The 18,355-nt window shown below is 54.9% G+C and overlaps 5 protein-coding genes across 5 annotated transcripts; 3 read left to right on the plus strand and 2 right to left on the minus strand.

Annotated features, from left to right (window-relative positions):
* Window positions 1–1,837: 1,837 nt before the first annotated feature.
* Window positions 1,838–3,405, plus strand: BDY24DRAFT_182364 (alpha/beta hydrolase). Its single transcript, XM_076636333.1, has 4 exons — window positions 1,838–1,850; window positions 1,940–2,007; window positions 2,101–2,554; window positions 2,634–3,405. The coding sequence occupies exons 3-4, from the start codon at window positions 2,101–2,103 to the stop codon at window positions 3,113–3,115; spliced, it is 936 nt and encodes a 311-aa protein (XP_076493517.1). The 5' UTR covers window positions 1,838–1,850; window positions 1,940–2,007; the 3' UTR covers window positions 3,116–3,405.
* Window positions 3,406–3,744: 339 nt separating this feature from the next.
* BDY24DRAFT_400252 (uncharacterized protein) lies at window positions 3,745–6,662 on the minus strand. Its single transcript, XM_076641934.1, has 13 exons — window positions 6,266–6,662; window positions 6,153–6,182; window positions 5,975–6,058; window positions 5,632–5,754; window positions 5,519–5,551; window positions 5,334–5,450; window positions 5,169–5,261; window positions 5,000–5,089; window positions 4,857–4,913; window positions 4,669–4,771; window positions 4,423–4,580; window positions 4,279–4,348; window positions 3,745–4,195 (listed from the first exon to the last, which is right to left on the minus strand). The coding sequence occupies exons 1-13, from the start codon at window positions 6,541–6,543 to the stop codon at window positions 4,106–4,108; spliced, it is 1,326 nt and encodes a 441-aa protein (XP_076493518.1). The 5' UTR covers window positions 6,544–6,662; the 3' UTR covers window positions 3,745–4,105.
* Window positions 6,663–7,801: 1,139 nt separating this feature from the next.
* On the minus strand, window positions 7,802–9,331 carry BDY24DRAFT_344272 (uncharacterized protein; the record flags this gene model as incomplete). The annotated part of the gene is made up of 7 exons (XM_076637546.1): window positions 7,802–7,947; window positions 8,014–8,251; window positions 8,351–8,455; window positions 8,528–8,728; window positions 8,822–8,936; window positions 9,021–9,109; window positions 9,176–9,331. 7 exons carry the CDS (start codon window positions 9,329–9,331, stop codon window positions 7,802–7,804), a joined length of 1,050 nt encoding a protein of 349 aa, XP_076493519.1.
* A 3,809-nt stretch (window positions 9,332–13,140) lies between these two features.
* On the plus strand, window positions 13,141–14,064 carry ELG1 (Elg1p; the record flags this gene model as incomplete). Its single annotated transcript, XM_076637084.1, has 3 exons — window positions 13,141–13,354; window positions 13,628–13,813; window positions 13,952–14,064. Coding segments are annotated over 3 exons (513 nt in total), but the record flags the coding sequence as incomplete, so codon positions are not given.
* A 1,438-nt stretch (window positions 14,065–15,502) lies between these two features.
* On the plus strand, window positions 15,503–18,089 carry BDY24DRAFT_182437 (RTA1 domain-containing protein). The gene is made up of 13 exons (XM_076636334.1): window positions 15,503–15,800; window positions 16,074–16,094; window positions 16,201–16,323; window positions 16,399–16,464; window positions 16,614–16,639; window positions 16,706–16,807; window positions 16,901–17,024; window positions 17,099–17,111; window positions 17,193–17,207; window positions 17,283–17,304; window positions 17,402–17,427; window positions 17,506–17,606; window positions 17,704–18,089. Exons 1-13 carry the CDS (start codon window positions 15,693–15,695, stop codon window positions 18,040–18,042), a joined length of 1,086 nt encoding a protein of 361 aa, XP_076493521.1. The 5' UTR covers window positions 15,503–15,692; the 3' UTR covers window positions 18,043–18,089.
* Window positions 18,090–18,355: the final 266 nt, after the last annotated feature.

An 18,355-nucleotide genomic window follows, 5' to 3' on the forward strand; every position in this document is an offset into this window, starting at 1 on the left:
TCTCTCGTCGCAAGACTGACTTCATTTCTCCCTGTCTCTCCTCTACATAAGCTCCTTGGAGATGGTGTCAGAGTGGTACACCAAGGTCAAGGCGTCGGAAGAGGAACTTCGGATCCAAGGGAACAACCTCGAGCTCGCCTTTCAATCCCTCCCTTCTCTTCGTCACTTCGCCTTCGACGCCCATGAATTCCTCTACCTCAAACCCAGATCGATGCTCGATGCTCGATCCGGCAAACTCGTGGTCGATGGGTCGCCTGGAGGTTACCACAGCCTCGTCCCTCCCATCCTTCGAGCCGCTCTGCTACACCCAACGCTCGAAGTCCTCGACGTTCCTTGGATCCAACCCGACTGGATCACCCACCCCACCCTTCCTCTTCCTCATCGACCAGTCGATCGACCTCTCCTAATCCCTTCCCTCGAACTTCGAACCACATCCGACTATTCTCAAGGAATTCAACTGAAGGATCGGCACGGATCGAACGCGTCGTTGGGTCCAATTCTTCGCCCTCTCGTCGCTCTCGGGATTCAAGTCAAGGCTATCAACGTTCACTTCGACTTCTTCTCCTCCGAACTCGTGGATCTCGCTCGGAATCCGATTCCAGGCTTGGAGACCATCGCCCTCATTCTTCAAGAGCGTGGAAACAACCCGAACCACCTCCTCCTCGACTTCCCTCCCGACATCCTCCAACTTCTCGCTTCGGCACATCCTCACCTTCGAACCATCACAACCAGGAATCACATATACTTGGACGAACGTCGTCGGCCAACGGTCGCACTACTCTGGTCCCTTCTCGGCAGGATTTCTGGATTCGAGTGCATCCTCGACGCGTCGGAAGAGGAGTGGAGGACAGACCTCGATCTCGAGAGCCTGAGGATCGATTTCACGTCGGCCGATGCAGAGGGACGTCGTTCTCTCACAGACCTAGATCTGAAGTTGAGCCAAAACTGGCCTTTTCGACTCAGTCTCGAGGGGATCCTCGTCGGGATCGGGAGTCACTTCAGGGATCTGGAAACGCTGAAGTTGAGGGGAATCTTCCCGCGTCCGGAGGTCAGCCCTTCCCTTCGTTCATCTTTCTCCTCAATCTTTTTCTTTCCAGCCTACGCTTGAACTCCTGCTGACTCTTCTTCTCTTCTTTTGCTCCCGCCTTCTCAGCTCGGTCGTCTTCGCATCCCCGACGGTCTCTTCCCAGCGCTTCAAGAGATCGACCTCCCTCCTCTTCCCACTCCCATCCTCATACCGCATCCCAACTTCTTCCTTCCCTCTTCTACCTGCCAACACCACCCCTCCCTTTCCCATTCCTCCACCTCCTACCCACGAGATCAAGACATCGCCGACGCGTTCAATCTCGCTGGAGGTCCCGTCGAACGTTGGAAGCAGGAGGTCCTTCCTCGGATCGCCAGCGACGTCACCAGGATGGGAATGGCTTTCCCGAGCCTCGAGACTGCTCGTCAAGAAGTCGGGATCGCTCACGGGTACCCAGGGCAGACGACGACCTTCAGTTGGCAGATTCGAGGGATCGGAGGAAGGAAGGTCTACGCGTCTCCTTGGTCTTTCAACGGAGCTGGAATGGGAGTGGATGACATTGGGTGGTGTACCTGTGGGGAAATGAGAGGGAGAGATGAAGAAGACGACGGAACGAGGTGGTGGGACGAATTCAAGAAGACGCCGTTGTTCGAGTTGGAACCCGACTTCGCTCCCGCTTTCTACTTGGACGAGTTCTTCCCGAAGGTGCCTCGAGTATCGAAATCGACCTAAGATTGTGTGGAACACCCTCGTCGGCGTCGTTTCGTTCTTCGTTCTTCGGAGGGAAGGGAGGGAGGGAACGAGGACGCGTCGAGCTCGCACTTTGGTTCGTCCTTCGCTCTTTCCACATCTCTACTCTTCACACGCTGGGACTTTCACTGGCTGAATCTCACTCTTCTAATTATTCTTCTACAGTCGTCAGCTTCACAAGCTCTCGTCGGTCCCTCCTCGAAGTCAGTCGCGGTTTCGTTTCGCGTCAGCTCGTGAGAATCTCGAGCTCAGCACCTCCTCCTTCTCTTCTTCTGACCTTTTTTCTCTTTCTTACCACCACCACCACCCACTTCACCTCTTTTCAGATGTCTTACCTACCTCTCAATCCTCTCACCTTCACCTACCGTACCATTCCCTCTCCCTCTTCGACTTCCTCGATCCCTCCAATCCACCTGTCTCTCGACGTCCATCTTCCTCCCTCCTCCGTTTCCAACCCGATTAATTCTCCAACCTCAATCCCTCTCATCTTTGCCGTCCATCCAGGAGGTCTCACCGCCTACATCAACAAGCACCTCCCTCCCTGGCTCTTCGAACTCGCAAGGCACAAAGGGTGGTGCGTCGTCGCTCCGAACTATCGACTGCTCGTTGGAGGTGGAGATGGAGGGGAACAAGGGTTGGATGCCGGAGACGTTTTGGAGGATGTGCTGAGGGCGTACGAGTGGGTTGTTGGTGGGTCCTTGGAGAAGAAGTTGAAGAGGAGGGGAGAGGTGGACGCGAGGTTAGATCTCGAGAGAGTTGCGGTCGTCGGTATGTCAGCTGGTGAGTCGAACTTCTTGAACCCTTCATCCTTCTCGAGCCCGTTGTTTACCTCCCCTTCTTTCTTTTCTCTCCCCGAAAGGTGGTCTCCTCTCCCTCCTCCTCCCGACTCAACTCCCATCCTCCCTCCCGATCCCGACTTCCCTCATCGCTCTCTACCCCGTCGCTCGTTCATTCTCGCCCTTCTACACCACTCATCGCACCTCATCGCCCTTGGATCCAACCCCACTTTCCCTCAACATCCCTCCCTCCTTTCTCACCGTCGCCAACTCGCTCTTCGCACGTCTCACCTCGGAACCAACCACCTCCTTCTCTCCCTCCCTCTCTCCCGCCGAGATGCGAGTCCTCGAACAACCAGGGCCCGACGGTCATCGAGGGATGCTTTACGACTGGTCCATCGATCGAGGAGTCTTCGGAGACCTCTGCTTGGGAAAAGGAGTCTTCGGGTCGAAGGCAAGAACGACGAGGCGTCTTCCTCGACTCTCGACACGCTTCAAGGAAGGCTTTCCCCTCTCGTCGGCTCGAACACACTCTCCAGTAGCTGCTACCCGAAAACGTTTCTGATCCACGGAGACGAGGATCAACTGGTGCTGCTGGAGGAGTCGAGATTCGTGAAGGAGAGGCTGGAGGAGGCTCGGGTTGAGGTTGAGCTGAGGGTGGTTGAAGGAGTAGATCATGGGTTTGATGGAGAGATGTGTATGGAGGGAGGAAAGTACGAAGAAATCTGGAGAGATGTTGGAGAGTGGATCGAAGGGGGTTGGGTGAGGTGAATTGGGAGGTGGCCACGCGTGAGGGAGGAAGAGATCGTTTTCTAGCGTTTGCTTTCGTTCGTTTCAAACTTTCGTTGTTCCCGTTCGCCTTATATTATCATTCTTGCTCCGAATCATTCTCCGCTTGGGCAGGAAAATCTCGCTCGACCGAGACGGGACGCGTTGCAAGTTCCTCTTCTTTCTCACGCGCCGCTCTCTTCCTTCCCCTCTTCCTTTCCTCCTCCGCGAGTACGTCTCAGCCCCGTATGGAGAGAGGAGTGAGCTCGCTGTTGATTTACCACTTCGCGTTACGTACATTTGTATCAGCGTGATGCCTCTTTTTGCGACCTTTGCTCCCAAACGACGAGACGCGTCAACTCTCGCTGAACTGCTCCTCCCTCAACCTCAAGCCTTCACATCTTCTCGCCCCCTCGCCAACAGATATCAGCTATCATGTGATCATCATATCCGAAGAAGGCGGAGGCTGTCACAAACTAAGAAGGAGAGCAAATCGAAACGGAAGCCAGGAAGAAACGAAAACAAAAAAGGCTCGAGGCAGCTGACGCGCTCGTACCGAGTTCGGGCAAGAAAGGCTGGCTCCTCGTCTGCTCCTAGATAAGAGCGAGTAGTTATGAGGAGGTATGGGATAGCAATCAAGACAACTGGGACGCGATGGAAGGCTAGCGAGCAAATCGAAGGGAGGCAAGTCGGGTCAAGGCGAGATGGAGCGAGCGAGGACGTCTATCTAGTACATCGGAAGGAGGAAGTTGCTGTTTGTAGGTAAGTAGGTTGCGAGTCAAGTTGTTCATCCGACGTCAGGGGTGTAGGTATCCTCTGGGAGACCGTGGATGTGCTTCGACTTGAGGATTCGTTCGTGAGACTTGACGTAGGTGCACTTGGGAAGCAAATGGGAGATCGAAAGTCAGTTCGCTGTTCGAACAACAGCGGAAATAGCGAAAGATACAGAGACAAACTCACGTGGACCGGTTTTCCGAATCGAATGCCGTTTTTCGAGCATCGAACGCAGACTCCGATGGGATCGATTCGGCTGCGAGGAAAAGACGGAGCGAGTCAGCGTTGAAGGCAGGTGCAGAAAGAGAAAAATTAGTTCCTAGAGCTCACCCATCAGGTCCGAGAGGCTTCTTGCATGGTTTCTTCATCCTAGCGCAGTCGTCGCAGGAGAAGGCGACTCGAGGCTCTCGACCGTTCTTGACCTGCTGCTGGATGAGTTGAGGGCTCTGGATGAGAGGCTGGTTTCCATACTGAGGCATGTTCAAGGTCTGATGGGGAGAGCGATAAGATTGAAGGGGGAGCGGTCAGCGAGCCGTTCGGACGCGTCGTCTGGGAGGAAGCGGAGGCGGAACCGACCTTGGGGCTGAATCCGGTGGAGATGAAGGTTCCAGGAATGTTGTACTTTCCATCAGACTCGATTTCAAAGAGAAGATCGTCGTCGGCCGGCGCGATGGTGGAGCTGGAGTCCAGGGGAAGAGAGGAGGCGGTCAGATCGAGCTCGTCGCCGCGTCCTCAAGATCGCTTGCGCTGCGTTCGAGACTCACTCATGCCCGAAGACGAGGCCTTCGACGGAGTCCGATGATGGAGGGTAGTGTGAGAATCTGGGAGAGTGAGAGACATAAAGAAATGTTCCGTCAACGTTCCGTCAACGACGCCTTCGACAGGAAAACGCGAGAAAAAAACTCACCCAGTATGAGCGCCTCGTGCGAGACTCGTATCGCCGACTTGAAGTCTTTGGCCAGACCCTTGAACGTTCGACTGTGATCTCATCAGAGCACTGTTGAAGTTGAAAGAGGCAAAAGCGAGGAAAGTCAGTTCGACGCGTCGTTGAGGCCCGTCGAGGAAAGCAGACTCACTCGAACCAGTTCGTATCCTCGTCGGTGGGCCAGGAAGAAGACAAGCTAGTACCAGTGTCCGAGAGGTGGCTGGAAGTGTCTTGAGAAGAACGACTGGACAGGGAAAGGGCAGATTGTTCAGCTGGGTCGAAAAAGAAGCGAAATGAGCTCGAGCTCTAAACTCACATGCTTCGAGCCAGGCCCTCGTCAGAATCGGAGAAGCAAGTCATGCTGGTGGCGTAGGATTGACTGTTGGCAGAGTAGGTTTCGGCTTTGAAGTTGATCGAATCGAGGAAGCTCCAACTGAGTCGAACGAACGCAATGTCAGGCTCGAGGCCGCGTCGCAAAATCTCAACGTGACATAAACTCACGACTCGGATCGAGAGGGAGGGAGTTTGGAGAGCCTGTTGACCTCAAAGCACGAGCAAGGGTCAGCCATCAACAAGCAAAGGCACAGATGAGAGAAAACGAAGTCCGAACGAACGCTTCGAAATCAGAACCGTTCATCTGGCTCTGCTGAGATCTCGTAGCGACAGTTATGCCACCGAGAACAGTATTCGTCTCCTTAGATAGCTCGACGAGGAGTGCCTGAAGCTCGGTGGCGTGTCTGCAGAAGACAACGGGAAGGAATGATGAGTCTCAATGCACGACGCGTCACTTCGAACCCAGCTGACGAGATCGCTACCTCGTAAGGAGCTACGGTGATCTCCGCTTTGATAGACTGTGAATTCGCCACAAAGCTGCTCCAAAGCTGACAGACGCCAACTCGAGCGCTGTCCGACTTCCCGCACGACGAGCCTCCTCACCGAGCCGGTTCTGACACGTACCGCAGGCTCTGATCTCCATCGACGACTCCAAGAGTCGCTTCGTAGTCTTGTCTGTTGATGAGCTCTCGAAGAAGGGATCGGTGGCTTCGAGTGGCGGGAAGGAAGAGGGCGAGGGAGGCGAGTCAGTTCAACTCCGCCCTCGAGCTCGACTAGTAGGAAGCAAGATTGAGAGACTCACCGAGCGTTCAAGGATCCAAGAGTTTCGAAGCTGGGGTAGAATAGCGTGCAGTCATGTCAGCTCGGGAATTTTCAGAGTGGAGATCAGAGAAAAGTAGAGAAAAGGCGACTCACCTCGGGCCTCCTCCCGCCTCCACCTCGTTCATTTGCTCCTCCTGCTGCTGATCGGGCTTGATAGTCCAGGTGGACTGAACCATATCCTCCATTGGACTGTAGTCGAAGGGAGAGGAGTCCTGTGGATGCTGTTGTTGGTGGTAGAACGAAGTGGTGGAGTTGGAGAGTGAGGGAGACGGAGCGGAGGGAGGGAGGAGGGAAGACGAGAGGAAAGAGGTCGAGTCTCGAAGGTTTCGGTATTCGTGGTCTAGATGGCCGTCGAAGAGGAAAGGGTTCATGGTCGTGGTTAAAGGTATGAAAGAGATGGGATGGGTGGTTGATAAGAAGACGAGGAGATGAACGTGGTTGCAGGGTGGTCAAGAAAGGAAAGTCAGCTCGTTCGTGAGCTTCGACAACCAAACTCTCCGAGATGAAGTCCGGTCTGACTTGTTCGTTCTCCAGCTCCTTCCTTTTGAGCGAATGGGTGATATCTTAACACTAGGGGACTCGGAAGACGTCCAGCTCTGTGGTAAAAAAGGAAAATTTGCTCCAGCAAAGTTTTAGCTCGAGCAGAGGAAGATCGGAGGGCACACTCGAAACTCGTCCGTCCGGCGAGGTGACGCGCTCTTCTCTTTCTTTTGGGCTGTGCCTCTTCTCACCCTTGGTCGTAACAGAGATGCCGCTCTCCTGTCTACTCTTCCATCGAATAAGAACGTCTCCGTTCGTGAGTCATAGGGGCAAAGGGTGGGACGGAGGAGTCGCGTCGCATCGCCTCGGTTCGACGGTGGAGATGGAGAGACGAGGCGAAAACAACGCGAACGTTGCAGGAAGGAAGGAGGAAGATCTTTCAGCTGACATCAGGTGAGTCTACTACTACTTTAGACGAGAGAGCGCCCAAGAACGTGGTGAGGGAGAACAGGTGCTCTGCCTTTTCCATCCATCGTCTCCGTCGCGTCGCAACCCACCTTCTCCGTTTATTCCTTCAGTATCGCTCCCGCCGACCTCTCCCCTACTCGAGCACCTCTTAAAGTCCCGCTCGTGAATCTGTCTGGCAGCAAGCCAAAAAGGGAGAGGAATAACAGTCGACAAGTCCATCGATATCAAAGCAAGGGAACCGGCCCTCGAAAAGCAGATCGAACAAAGGCAATAGGGAAACAGTAAACGAAAAGAAAGCGAGAGTGGCTATCGAGAAGAGGAGTGTCGTAAAAGTCGTTAATGAAAGTAAGAGAAAAGAAGAGTAGACAAAGAGGGAAGAAGGGAGATGGGTCGAGGGGAGGGAGATCGAGCGATACGAAGGAGAGATGCGAGGAAGGTTGGTGTCTACTCGATGGACATGCGTTTGATGTGGGTTGGTCCGAGAGGATATCTGAAGCCGGAAAGGAGGACAAAAAAGGGAGGAAGAGTGAGCTTGTGGGCGACGGAAACAGAGAGACGATCAGACCCGGAGGGGAACGAACCGTCCATCCGTCCCAGCACCGAGACCTCCGTGCTTCTTCTCGTTATCATTTTGAGTTTTCCGGTCCACTAGAAAGCAATACGAAGGGACGAAAGAGAAGGTCAGTTCAGTTGAAAGACGACGGAGAGAGAGGAGACGAGAGACGAAACGAGGAACTCACGACCCTCCTTCAGTCCCAATCCGAACCCCCTCCAAACAATGACAGTATAGGTGAAGGTCAAAACGAGGAGGATCAAGGAGAGCACGGCTGCGAGATAAAGACGGTCAATTGTCAACGCTCTCGAACTCAACGACGCGGCGAACATGAACTCACCAAACACCGTCAAACTCTTAGCAATCGTCAACAGCGTCTCCGTCTCCTCCCAAATCCTATACAGTTTTAAACTGTAGTACGCCGCGAGGACGACCATCGCACCCGTGAAGATGCCCATCCCCCAGCGGACCTCGTACCGAGCGCTGAGCCATCCGAGGAGGAGGAGGAGGAGAGAGAAGGGGAGGGCGACGACGGTCAAGTAGAACTCCCAATCCCGTTTGAGGACGAGATAGATGAGCTACGAAGGAAGAAGGAAGAAAAGAGGTGGTGGAGTCAGCCTTGGGAGGAGAAGAGGGAAGGAGGAAAGAGAAGAGAAAGAGAATGAGAGCGAACGAACCTGGATCGAGAATCCCAGGAAGAAGAAGAAGGAGAACTTGCATATGCAGAGGAAAATTTGATAGTGGAAGAAGAGTTTCTTGAGTCTTCGATCGGCTCCCATGGACTGCAACAACAGAAACCAGAGGTCAGCACGCGTCGACGTCTCGTCTCCTCTCTTTCGAACGATTCAACCCACCTTGTAGATATCCCACCCCATCTCCCTCCAACAAAACCAACTCAGTATCAAGTACCCAATCTCACACGCTCCGATCATCGACGGGATCAAGGCCGTCAGAAGCGTGACAGGGATCTTGCTCGCGGCAGAGGAAGAGAGCTCGTCGGAGTCGGTCCCGTCGAATGCTTGTCGGATTTCATCGATTTGGATGATGGCGTAGACCTGTAGACCCACAGAGTCAAGAGATAGGTCAGAAGATGCGGGAGGGAAAGGAGAGATGGTTTGGGGAAAGGAAGAGGGAAGAGAGGGACCCACCAAGAACATCCCGTTGAAAATGCACAACCCGAAGATCTGGATCGTGTTCCTCGCCTTGACGGCATCGATGGACATGACGAGCATGAACAGGTGCGCAACGGCGAAGATACCGAGGCTGAGATGGACGAGAGGGACGAAAATCAGAGAACGATTCCGCTCGGGCTCGACGCGACGAGAAAAAGGACGACGGGCGACTCACTAAACAGGCAACCTCAGAGACGAAGCCGACGAACTCGTAGTCAACGGACCCGTCGTATCCAGAGCCAAAAACTGAATGAGGAGGTTTCCCTACGAACTCAAAAACAACATCAGCTCTCGTCCCTCTCACAAGCTACATGACCCGAGTCAACTCACCTCGATAGCCATATCCACCACCGTCTGCAACACCACCAGCCCGACATACAACCTCGTCACCAAACTCCCAGGAACCAACTTCCTCCAACCGACGCGACTCGTGAGGTTCCCTGCTGAGCCTTTTGCGGCCTCACCGACGGCTCGTCGAAGGGTCATCTTCCGCTTCTTTGGGTCGTCTCCCTCGTTCCGAAAAGAAGGTTCCCAGTTGCTCTCCCCACCACCACGAGGGTCGCTGCTGTTGTAGTCGAGTTCCCTCCCGTTGAGATCAAAGTCCAACTCGACTTCTCGCAGCTCGGTAACGTCCTTCTCCTGAGTTGATCCGAACGAGCTGACGGTTCTTGTTGCTGGGATGGGACGAGGATCGGAAGAGAAGGTTGGGTAGCCTAGGTTGGAGAGAGCTTCAGGGTAGGGGTAGGAGGAGGAGGAGGAAGGGTAGGAGTTGAGCTCGAGGACGGGAGGTTGTGGTTGTTTCGAAGTCGAGAGGGAGGAGGTCCGAGAGTGAAGTCCCTCGTGGTTGGAGGATGGAGGAGGGAGAGGACTCGTAGAGTTGGGTTTGGAGCTGTGGTTCTGGTTCCAAGGGGGTGGTGATCGAGCTGAGGGTGGATAGTGGTGGGAATGGGAGGAGGACATGGGGTGCGGGAGGGCTGAACGAGGACGAGAAGGGGAAGGAACGTGTGAGCTTTGAGAAGATTACTTCCTTCTAATGAACGAGATGCAATACAGGTCCGAAGGAGAGATCAAGCTGCACAGTAAGCTAGAGAATAATCGAAGAAAATCTTCCTCCTAGGGATGGCAGCCGAGGAAGAGCGAGGCGGCCAAGAGGGAAGACAAGGGAGGAGGCCTCGTTTCTTCCATCCCGTCTTTCTCTGATAGCTCAAGGTCTTCCTTCTTCCTTCTCCACGACGGTCCTCTTCTACATCTTCTATAGAGCTCCACGGTCGAGAGAAAAGAAGAAACGAAACGAGAGGACTCACGAAAAAGAGAGAGCTCGAGTCGTTGACGTTGACTTGTTTTCTCCGAAGCGAACGACGAGAGAGATCTGTGTAACGAGTGTTGATTTCGGGGGTCCTGCCTCTTCCTGTCGATATGTATATATAGGGAGATGCGTTTGGATAGAAGAAAGAGAGAGTTGAGGGTTGGGGGTGGGTGGAAGTTGGGGGGAGGACAGGGAAAGAGGAGGGAACTGGTTGAGCTCAGGGGGAGGAAGCTCAGGAATCAGAGGAGGGGGGAGATGGGTGATCATTGGGTCTACGGGGGATTTCTGATTTTCGAAGGGAAGAAAACTGAGCAGTTTTTTAGTCGAGCGGGTCAGTAGAGTGGGATTGTAGAAATTGAGCGAAAAGAACGGACTCAAAAATCAGGACGATGATCGCGAGAGAAATGAGTCGCGTCGAGGTCACCTCCAACCATCAGCTCCTTCTCTTCTCCTTCTTCTCTTTCTCCTTCTCGCTTCAAAACAGGTCGCCCCAATGGACCCTCCTCCCCTTCCTACGCATAGTTTCTTCAACAAACCCAAAACTCAATCTCAATCATCTCAGCAACCAGCAGCATCGACGTCTTCCTCCTCCTCCCTTCCAGCTCCTCCTCCCCCTCCTTCAGCTTCAGCTTCGTCGTCAACCTCAGCAGCTCCTCCTCCTCCTCCCACCACGAAGAAGCGTAAACCCAAAGCTCCCTCTACAGATTCCAAGCAAGGAAAACTTTCGTTCGCTTCAGGATCGGGTTTGGGAGTCGTAGCAGCAGCAGCGGTGGAGGAGGAGGAGGAAGAGGTCGCGAAGAAGGCCTCGAAGAAGAAGGGCAAGGCCAAAGCGAAGGACGAGGAGAAAGAAGAGAGAAAGGAGATGGAAGCGAAGAAGAAGGCTCTTCCTGCTCCTGTCAAGAAGTCTAAGAAGTTGGGGAAGAAGGAGGGAGGGGGAGGGGGAGAGGAAGGAGCGAACGAGGTCGACGTGAATGGTGAGCTCTCCTCTTTCTTCGTTTCGAGCTGCTCCTTCTCGCTTCTTTGGGAAGATGTTCTCGATGGCTGAACCTGAGAAGCTGACTAGATGACTCTCGTTATACTAACAGATCAGGATCCCCTCGCTCTCCTCCCTCCAGCACCAGCATCCTCCTCCTCCAAAGCCACCTCCTCTTCGACGAGCTCAACCACCCTCCCTCCTCCTCCCATCGCCTCGACTTCCACCCTCCCCACCAGCACCACGACCACCAAGAAACGAGTCATCAAACCCAACTTTCTCCTCAAACAACCACCCAAAGCATCTTCTTCCAAACTCGCCTCCAAACCACCAGCAGCTCCTTCCTCTCTCCAGCTTCAACCTCCTCCCTCCCCTTCCAAATCGCAAACCGAATCAGTCGATCTCACCCAGGACGACAGCGATGAGGACCCCTCTTCTTCTCGACACCCTTCTCCTTCCACCACTGCCACTACTTCTTCCGTACCAGCTAAAGGATCTCGGCTTCGAACGACATCGACAACGAATCCCAAACCCAGAGCTCAAAAGCATCCCGTCTCCATCGTGTCTTCGGACGAGGACGACGACGAGGTGCAGGAGATCGTCTCGAGACCTTCGAGGACGAGGAAGCAGAAGGGAAGGATCCAGGAGGTAGAGGAGATCGATAGCGATGGCGTTGTTGAGGGAGGAGGGCCGATGGAGTTGGACGAGGAGGATGGACGAGGAGTCGCGTCGTCCTCGAAGGGAACGGGGAAGGCGAAGGATCTTTCCTTCTTTGAGCCGAGGATGGCCAAGACGAAGAAGAAGGGGTCTTCAGCTCAAGCTCCCATCGACCTGGAGGAGCAGGAGGACGTCGTCGTCGTCAAACAACAACCAGCAGCTCGAAGGAAAAAGTCACTGCCTCGATCTAGTCTTTCTCCCTCCATCATCGACCTCGATCTCGATTCCCCGGTCAAGCCCAAGTCCAAGAAACCTCTCCTCGCCGTCGCACTACCACCAGCCAAGGAGGTTCATTCGTTCTTCGCCAAGAGGAAAGCAGTCGTTCGAGAGGGAGGAGCCGGAGGAGCTGGAGGATCAGGAGGAGGAGCGATGAAGCAGCAGGAGCCCGTCGAAGCGAGATGGCCTACGGCAGAGGAGACGCACGTTGGATTCTCGTTCGGAGGAGAAGGATCTTCGTCGTCGTCGTGGCCGAAGAAGTCGATCATCGTCGGGAAGGGAAAAGGTCGACAGATGGATCTCGACGAGGAAGACGCGTCTCCTTCGTTCTTCGCCAACAACTTCAGCACAACCAAACCCTCAACAGCCCAACGCCTCTTCGCCCTCCTCTCCAGCAACGCACCAACCCTTTCTCCTTCTCTCCCATCCGCCTCTCAACCTCAACCTCAACCCTCCCTCCCTCCTCATCTCCTCTCAAACCCAGCCTTCGCTCGCCTTCTCTCTTCCTCCAACGCCTCATCCCAGCCTCACCCACCTCTCCCGCCCTCCAAACACCACCACTCCGAACTTTGGGTCGAGAAATACAAACCCCGCTCTGCTCCAGAAGTCCTCCACAACTCCACCGAAGCGATCTACCTCAGGGAGTGGTTGATCGCGCTGCAGGTGCAAGGGAAGGCGAAGGACGAGAAGGACGAGCACGAGCATGCGCTGGCGAAGTCGAAAGGGAAGGGAAAAGGGAAGGCGGCGGTGGTGCCGGCGAAGAGGAAGATAGTGAGAGCGGTGGTGAAGGAGGATCCGAAGTTGAAGAAGAGGAAGAAGGGAGACAAGAGTGGTTATGGGGAGGAAGATTGGATTGTGAACTCTGATGAGGAGGAGGAGGAGGAGGAGGATCCGATCTTTTCAGACTTTGAGGAGTTTGAAGACGAGGAGGAGGAAACCAAGGACTCAGCACGATCAACGAACCTCGAACCCGACGCGTCGACTTCCTCCTCCTCTTCTCATCCACTCCCACCTTCCCTCCAGAAACCCAACCTCAGGCACCCCACTTCAGCAACATCCTCCTATCCCTCCCTCTCCACCCTCCTCACCAACTCGATCCTGCTCCTCGGTCCTCCAGGCTCAGGCAAAACCTCCTCCGTCTACGCTTGTGCTGCCGAGCTCGGATGGGAAGTCTTCGAGGTCTACCCGGGAGTGGGCAAGAGGAGTGGGTTGGCGCTGGCTAGTCTCGTTGGGGATATGTCGAAGAATCACATCGTTGGGAAGGGAGGGATGGGAGGAGGGAGAGGTGGGAGTGGCAGTGGGTTTTTTGGAGGTGGTGGGGACGGCGGAAAGGAGAAGGCGACGAACGCGTTTGCTTTGATGATGAAGGGAAAGGGAGGAGGTGGTGGTGGTGGTAGTGGTAGTGGAGCGTCGTCGACGAGCTCGAGGAAGGGAGGAGCTGGAGCGGGAGGAGGAGGAGGGAGTGCACACGACGCGATCTCCCTGGACGACGACGACGACGCCAACGATTCGAAACCCTCCCGAGGACCCTTCCCATCCACCTCCGACACCGTCTTCGCTTCTCCACGAGGATTGACTCGAGATCCTTCGCCCGTCAAAGGAGAAGTCGTAGGGAGTCAACCTTCAAAGGTTCGACAGTCCTTGATCCTCCTCGAGGAGGTGGACGTGCTGTTCAACGAGGAGGATAAAGGCTTCTGGCAAGGGTTGATTGTGTTGATTTCAGAGTCGAGGAGACCGGTTGTTATGACTTGCAATGGTGAGTCTCTTCTCAGAACCCTTTCGACTTTGTCGTCGTCCTTTCTCGCTTCGATTCGACGCGTCTCAGTCTGCCCTTCCCTGTCGTCTTCCTTCGAACTGACTCATTCCTTCCCTTCCTTCCTTCTCCCACTGCCAGATCTTTCCACCCTCCCGCTCTTCGACCTTCCGCTTCAAACGATCCTCGAGTACCAACCTCCTCCTCCCTCTCTCGCCGTCCCCTACCTTCACCTCCTCGCCCAAGCCCAAGGGTTCTCTCCCTCCCTCGAGACCGTCACGAAGCTCTACACGCAGACGGCGGTTCACCGAACGCCTGGTGCTGGTTTGGAGGACGGGGTGGGTCATCCGGCGCCGAGCCAGGAGAGGGAGGGGAGCGATTTGAGGAGAGCGATTGGAGCGTTGCAGATCGGGTGCTGTGGGGAGAGGAGGGAGGGAGACGGGAAGAAGAGTGTGGGAGTCGGAGCGGTTGGGGATGTGCTGGAGGGGTTGGAGAGGGAGGGTGGGCATTGGGAGGTTGGGTTGGCAGATTGGGCGACGGGTAGGAGGAAGAGGAGGAAGACGAACGAGAACGGGAACGGAGCGAGGACGGAGGTCGATCCGCATCAGCAGCCTTCGTCTTCGTCGGTCACCAACAACAGCTCAGCACCACCACCACCTAGGACTCTCGAGTCAATCTCAACCCTCCTCGACAACATCTCCTTCATCAACTCGCATATCGACATCCGAACCTCTACCCTCCTCGAACTCGAAGAGACCGATCGTTACTCTCCTTCACCGGACGACGAAGTCGGCTACGATCTGCTGAGGAAATGGAAAGGAGATCCGGTGGATGGACCTCCTGTGCTTGCTGGGACGGGGTGGGAGAGGGAGGTGGCGATTGAGGCGGGCGTGTTGGCGAGGGAGTTGTTCGATGAGGAGGTTGAAGAGGGTGGGTTTGGGAGTGGGAAGGAGATTGAGAGGGCTTGGACTTTGAGAGAGATGCAGGAGAAGAGGTGAGTCCAGCCAGTTCTTTTTCCTTTGACGTGGGAAGGAGTGAGCAGAAGAACGAAAGAAAGAAAGGAGCGGAAGAACTGATCTCGACGCGTCTCTTCTCTTCCTCCTTCCTTCTTCTTTCTTTCTCCCTCAGATCCCACCACCTCGCCTCCCTCCTCAACTACCTCTCCCCGCTCATCGAACCGCCTACTCCTCTCCTCCCTCACCCTTCCCTTCTCCTCTCCCACGCACCGTTCATCCGTCATCTCGTCGCCCAAGACGATGTTTTCATTCTCGAGGAGTTTCAAGGTCTTCGAGCGGCTCAGGAAGGAGGGAGGTCTATTCGACCCAGTGCGAGAGCGGCGATGATCGCTTTGGCTATCGGAAGGACGGGAGGGGAGCTGGTAGCTGGTGCAGGAGGAGGAGCGGGGAGCTCGAGGTTGTATGGGTATCAGAGGTGGGTGGTTGGGTTAAGGGAGGAGGAGTTGAGGGAGGTGAGAGGGAGTGGGTTGGGATTGGGGTGGTGAGGTGGAGGCATAGTAGGCGAGTACTCAATTTTGATATCTTGATCCTTCTCCTCGAGAGATTTTCACTGCCCAGACGCGTTTTGAAACGCGTCAGGGAGAGAGCGATCCATCTCGAGAGCTCGATGCTGCCTCTCTCTCGATTTAAAAAAACTTCCTTCTCTCCCCTCTTCCCTCTCCTTTTCTCTCCCCACGCTTTGGAGAAAAATATAAATCCTTGCTCTTCATCCAACCAAACAAAATCGGCGTCCGAGTTGGTCCGAGCGAGCGGGACGCCGACTCTTTCTCCCTTCCTCGCTCTCTCTCTCTCTCTCCTCCCTTCTTTTATCCCCCAACTCTCTCTCTCCCTCTCTTGCCTCCTTTTCCTTCTCCCTTCCCACCACGATGGCCTCTCCCCTACAGCGCTTATGCTCGGTCGCCATCCTTCTCCTCGCGACGGCGAGCTCGACCTTTGCGAGAACGATCGCCTGCCCGAACTCGACGATTCAGTTTGTGAGTCCTTCTTCCTGCCTCCCTCGCTCAGGTGCATATACCTCGGTTTCCTTGGGGAGGGGGTCCCTTGGGTTGCTGAGGACGATGTTGGAGGTGGCGAGGCGAAGGGCCAGGAACCGAGGTCAAGAAGGAACCGATACCCAGCCGACCTTCGCTCTTCTCCTCCCCTCCTCCCTCCTCCTCCCTTTCCTCGGACCTCTCGGTCAATTTGTCGTGCTGGACTCTCGTTGTCCCTTTCTTGCGCTGACTCGCATCATTCTCCTCAATCTACAGGAACGTCCCGACCTCGATATCGTTCGTGCTCCATCCTTGACCTCCCTTTGAATCGAAGTCGGACAAGCTCACCTCGATCCCTCCCCCAACTCTCTTTCTTTGTGCTCTCCTTCGTCCCCTCTTGTAGTGCAACCCTCTCAAATACACTCCCTCCGTATCTCTAGCCGTCGTGGCAACGGTTCTCTACGCTTTGACCGCCGTTGGGATCTCGTATGGACTCTACAGGCATGGACAGAAATGGATGCTCACCGTGAGTTTGAATCGAGCGCTTGAGCTTCCTTCGAGCTTCTTTCGAGCTTCGCGCTGATCGACCTTTTCGTTCTAGATGATCATCTCATGCTTGTGCTATGCTTTTGGAATGGGGATCCGGATTCTCTTCAAGCAGGACACGGTGAGTGAATCTACGAGAGAACGAGCCCTCCCAAGTCCTTCCCTCGACCTCGTCCCGAAATCTCTCCGGCCTCGCGTCCTTGGCTACCTCGCATGCCCGAGAGATTGAGAGCGAGAAAATCTGACCCTTGTCGTTTTTGGTTTCACCAGCACGCCACTGGAGTCTACATCGTTCTGTGAGTCGAAGCTTTCCATCCCTCGTTCGAACGCAAATGCTCACCTCGTCCTTCTGTTCTTCACAGCTACCTCTTCACAACTCTCTCGCCTTGTGGTATGCTCGCCACGGACTACATCCTACTTGGTCGCCTCGTCCGTCATTTGGGGATGGATAAGCATCTTCTCATGTGAGTGTCGTGCTTGGTTTGGACTCGAGGAGCTTCCGTTCCGCGACGCGTCCTGACGCTCCCTCTTCGTTCTCGTCTTTTTCGACTCCACAGCAACGCTCGAAAGACCACCATCATCTTCGTTGGCTCGGATATCGCTACCTTCTTGGTTCAGGCCGCTGGAGGAGGAGTGTCGACCGCGAAGGGGAACCCTGAGCTCGTTGTGACTGGAACGAAGGTGAGTTGAACTCGAGACGCGTCTTGCACGCACGAGAACACAGAACTGACGGAGAGTTTGCTTTGGGTTGGCAGATCTTCTTGGCTGGTGGGTTCCCTTCTTTCCCGGAGTATGTTCTGGTTTTAATCTGAAGCTGATCCTTGTTTCGATTGCCGCGTCGTTCTCTAGGTATCATCCTCCAACGTGAGTCACCTTCGTCTCGTCTTCACCTGCCTCTTCGTCGAAACTGACTCCTTTCTCGAAATCATTCCTTCGCAGTCATCTCCTTCTTCTTCTTCACGTACGCATGATCGTCTCTCGCATCCTTGAACCTCACATCTGTCCAAGTGCTGACCTCTCCCGTCCTCTTCCTCTCCTCTCCTCTTCCTCTCGAGCAGCATGCTCACCCTTCACTTCGCCTACAGTGAGTGGCAGTTCCCTGGCCTTTGTTCCTCCCCCTGAGACTGACATCTTTTCTTCCTTCTCGTCGTCGCGTCTACAGATGTCCGCAAACACGAGCCCGCGCTCTGGAGCGGAACCAAGGAGGACAGGCGATGGAAGCAGCTTCTCTACGCTCTCCTCTGGACATGCGTCGGTTTCCTCGTACGTCTTTTTCGTCCTTCCTCGTTCCCCCTCGCATCTCAAACCACGCTGAACCTCGCTCAACCTCGTTCTCTTCATCCGTCCCTCTCGTTCCCAGATCCGATCCTTCTTCCGATCCGTCGAACTCTCCCAAGGTTACGGAGGTTTCCTCGCCATTCACGAGGTCTATATATACGCCCTCGACACCCTCCCCCTCTTCGTAGCAGCCATCATCTACATCCCCTTCTACCCTGGCCGATACCTTCGTCCCAACACCGCTGGAGCGCACCCTCACGCCTACGACGCAAACGGGGTGCTGAAGGCTCACGCTGTTCCGGACGAGGAGCTTCCGTTGGAGGGAACGACGCCTCAGTTGGAGGAGGAGAAGTCGAGGGATGGGTCGGCGGGAGCGGGAGAGGGAGGGAAGAGGAGTTGGAAGAGGTTCGGGAGGAAGTGAGGGGGCTTTAGATATCTTTTTTGCTGCGATGCTCTGCTTCAGTTAATTTTCAGCACGTTTCGGCTCTTTCAGATAGGATGCCTCTGCTTTTAGATCAACAACGTGGTGATGCTATGCAGAATCGAGAGACCGACTCGACTCGAAAGCTCAACGCGTCGGCTGCTTCCCGCTTCCCTCGTCCTTTTTCCTCTTCCTCTTCAAGGAGAGATGCGGATCGCACTTGCGAGCGTGCTGTTGTATCTGCTGTATATCCAGGCCATCTTCGGTGGGCCTTGTCGCTCTCCTCGTGCCTCGCCGACCTGACTTCGATCTC

This window comes from Mrakia frigida, assembly GCF_051309035.1.
Source record: "Mrakia frigida strain ATCC 22029 unplaced genomic scaffold BDY24scaffold_34, whole genome shotgun sequence".
In the NCBI taxonomy this organism is placed as follows: Eukaryota; Fungi; Basidiomycota; class Tremellomycetes; order Cystofilobasidiales; family Mrakiaceae; genus Mrakia; species Mrakia frigida.

Coding starts and splice junctions, on each gene's coding strand:
- BDY24DRAFT_182364 (XM_076636333.1), top strand. CDS start 2,101: ATGTCTTACCTACCTCTCAATCCTCTCACCTTCACCTACCGTACCATT. Junction 2,555..2,633: donor GGTCGTCGGTATGTCAGCTG/GTGAGTCGAACT, acceptor TCTCCCCGAAAG/GTGGTCTCCTCTCCCTCCTC.
- BDY24DRAFT_400252 (XM_076641934.1), bottom strand. CDS start 6,543: ATGAACCCTTTCCTCTTCGACGGCCATCTAGACCACGAATACCGAAAC. Junction 4,772..4,856: donor GGCCTCGTCTTCGGGCATGA/GTGAGTCTCGAA, acceptor CCTGGACTCCAG/CTCCACCATCGCGCCGGCCG. Junction 4,581..4,668: donor CCACCGGATTCAGCCCCAAG/GTCGGTTCCGCC, acceptor TCTCCCCATCAG/ACCTTGAACATGCCTCAGTA.
- BDY24DRAFT_182437 (XM_076636334.1), top strand. CDS start 15,693: ATGGCCTCTCCCCTACAGCGCTTATGCTCGGTCGCCATCCTTCTCCTC. Junction 16,808..16,900: donor ATGGATAAGCATCTTCTCAT/GTGAGTGTCGTG, acceptor TCGACTCCACAG/CAACGCTCGAAAGACCACCA. Junction 17,607..17,703: donor GGACATGCGTCGGTTTCCTC/GTACGTCTTTTT, acceptor TCTCGTTCCCAG/ATCCGATCCTTCTTCCGATC.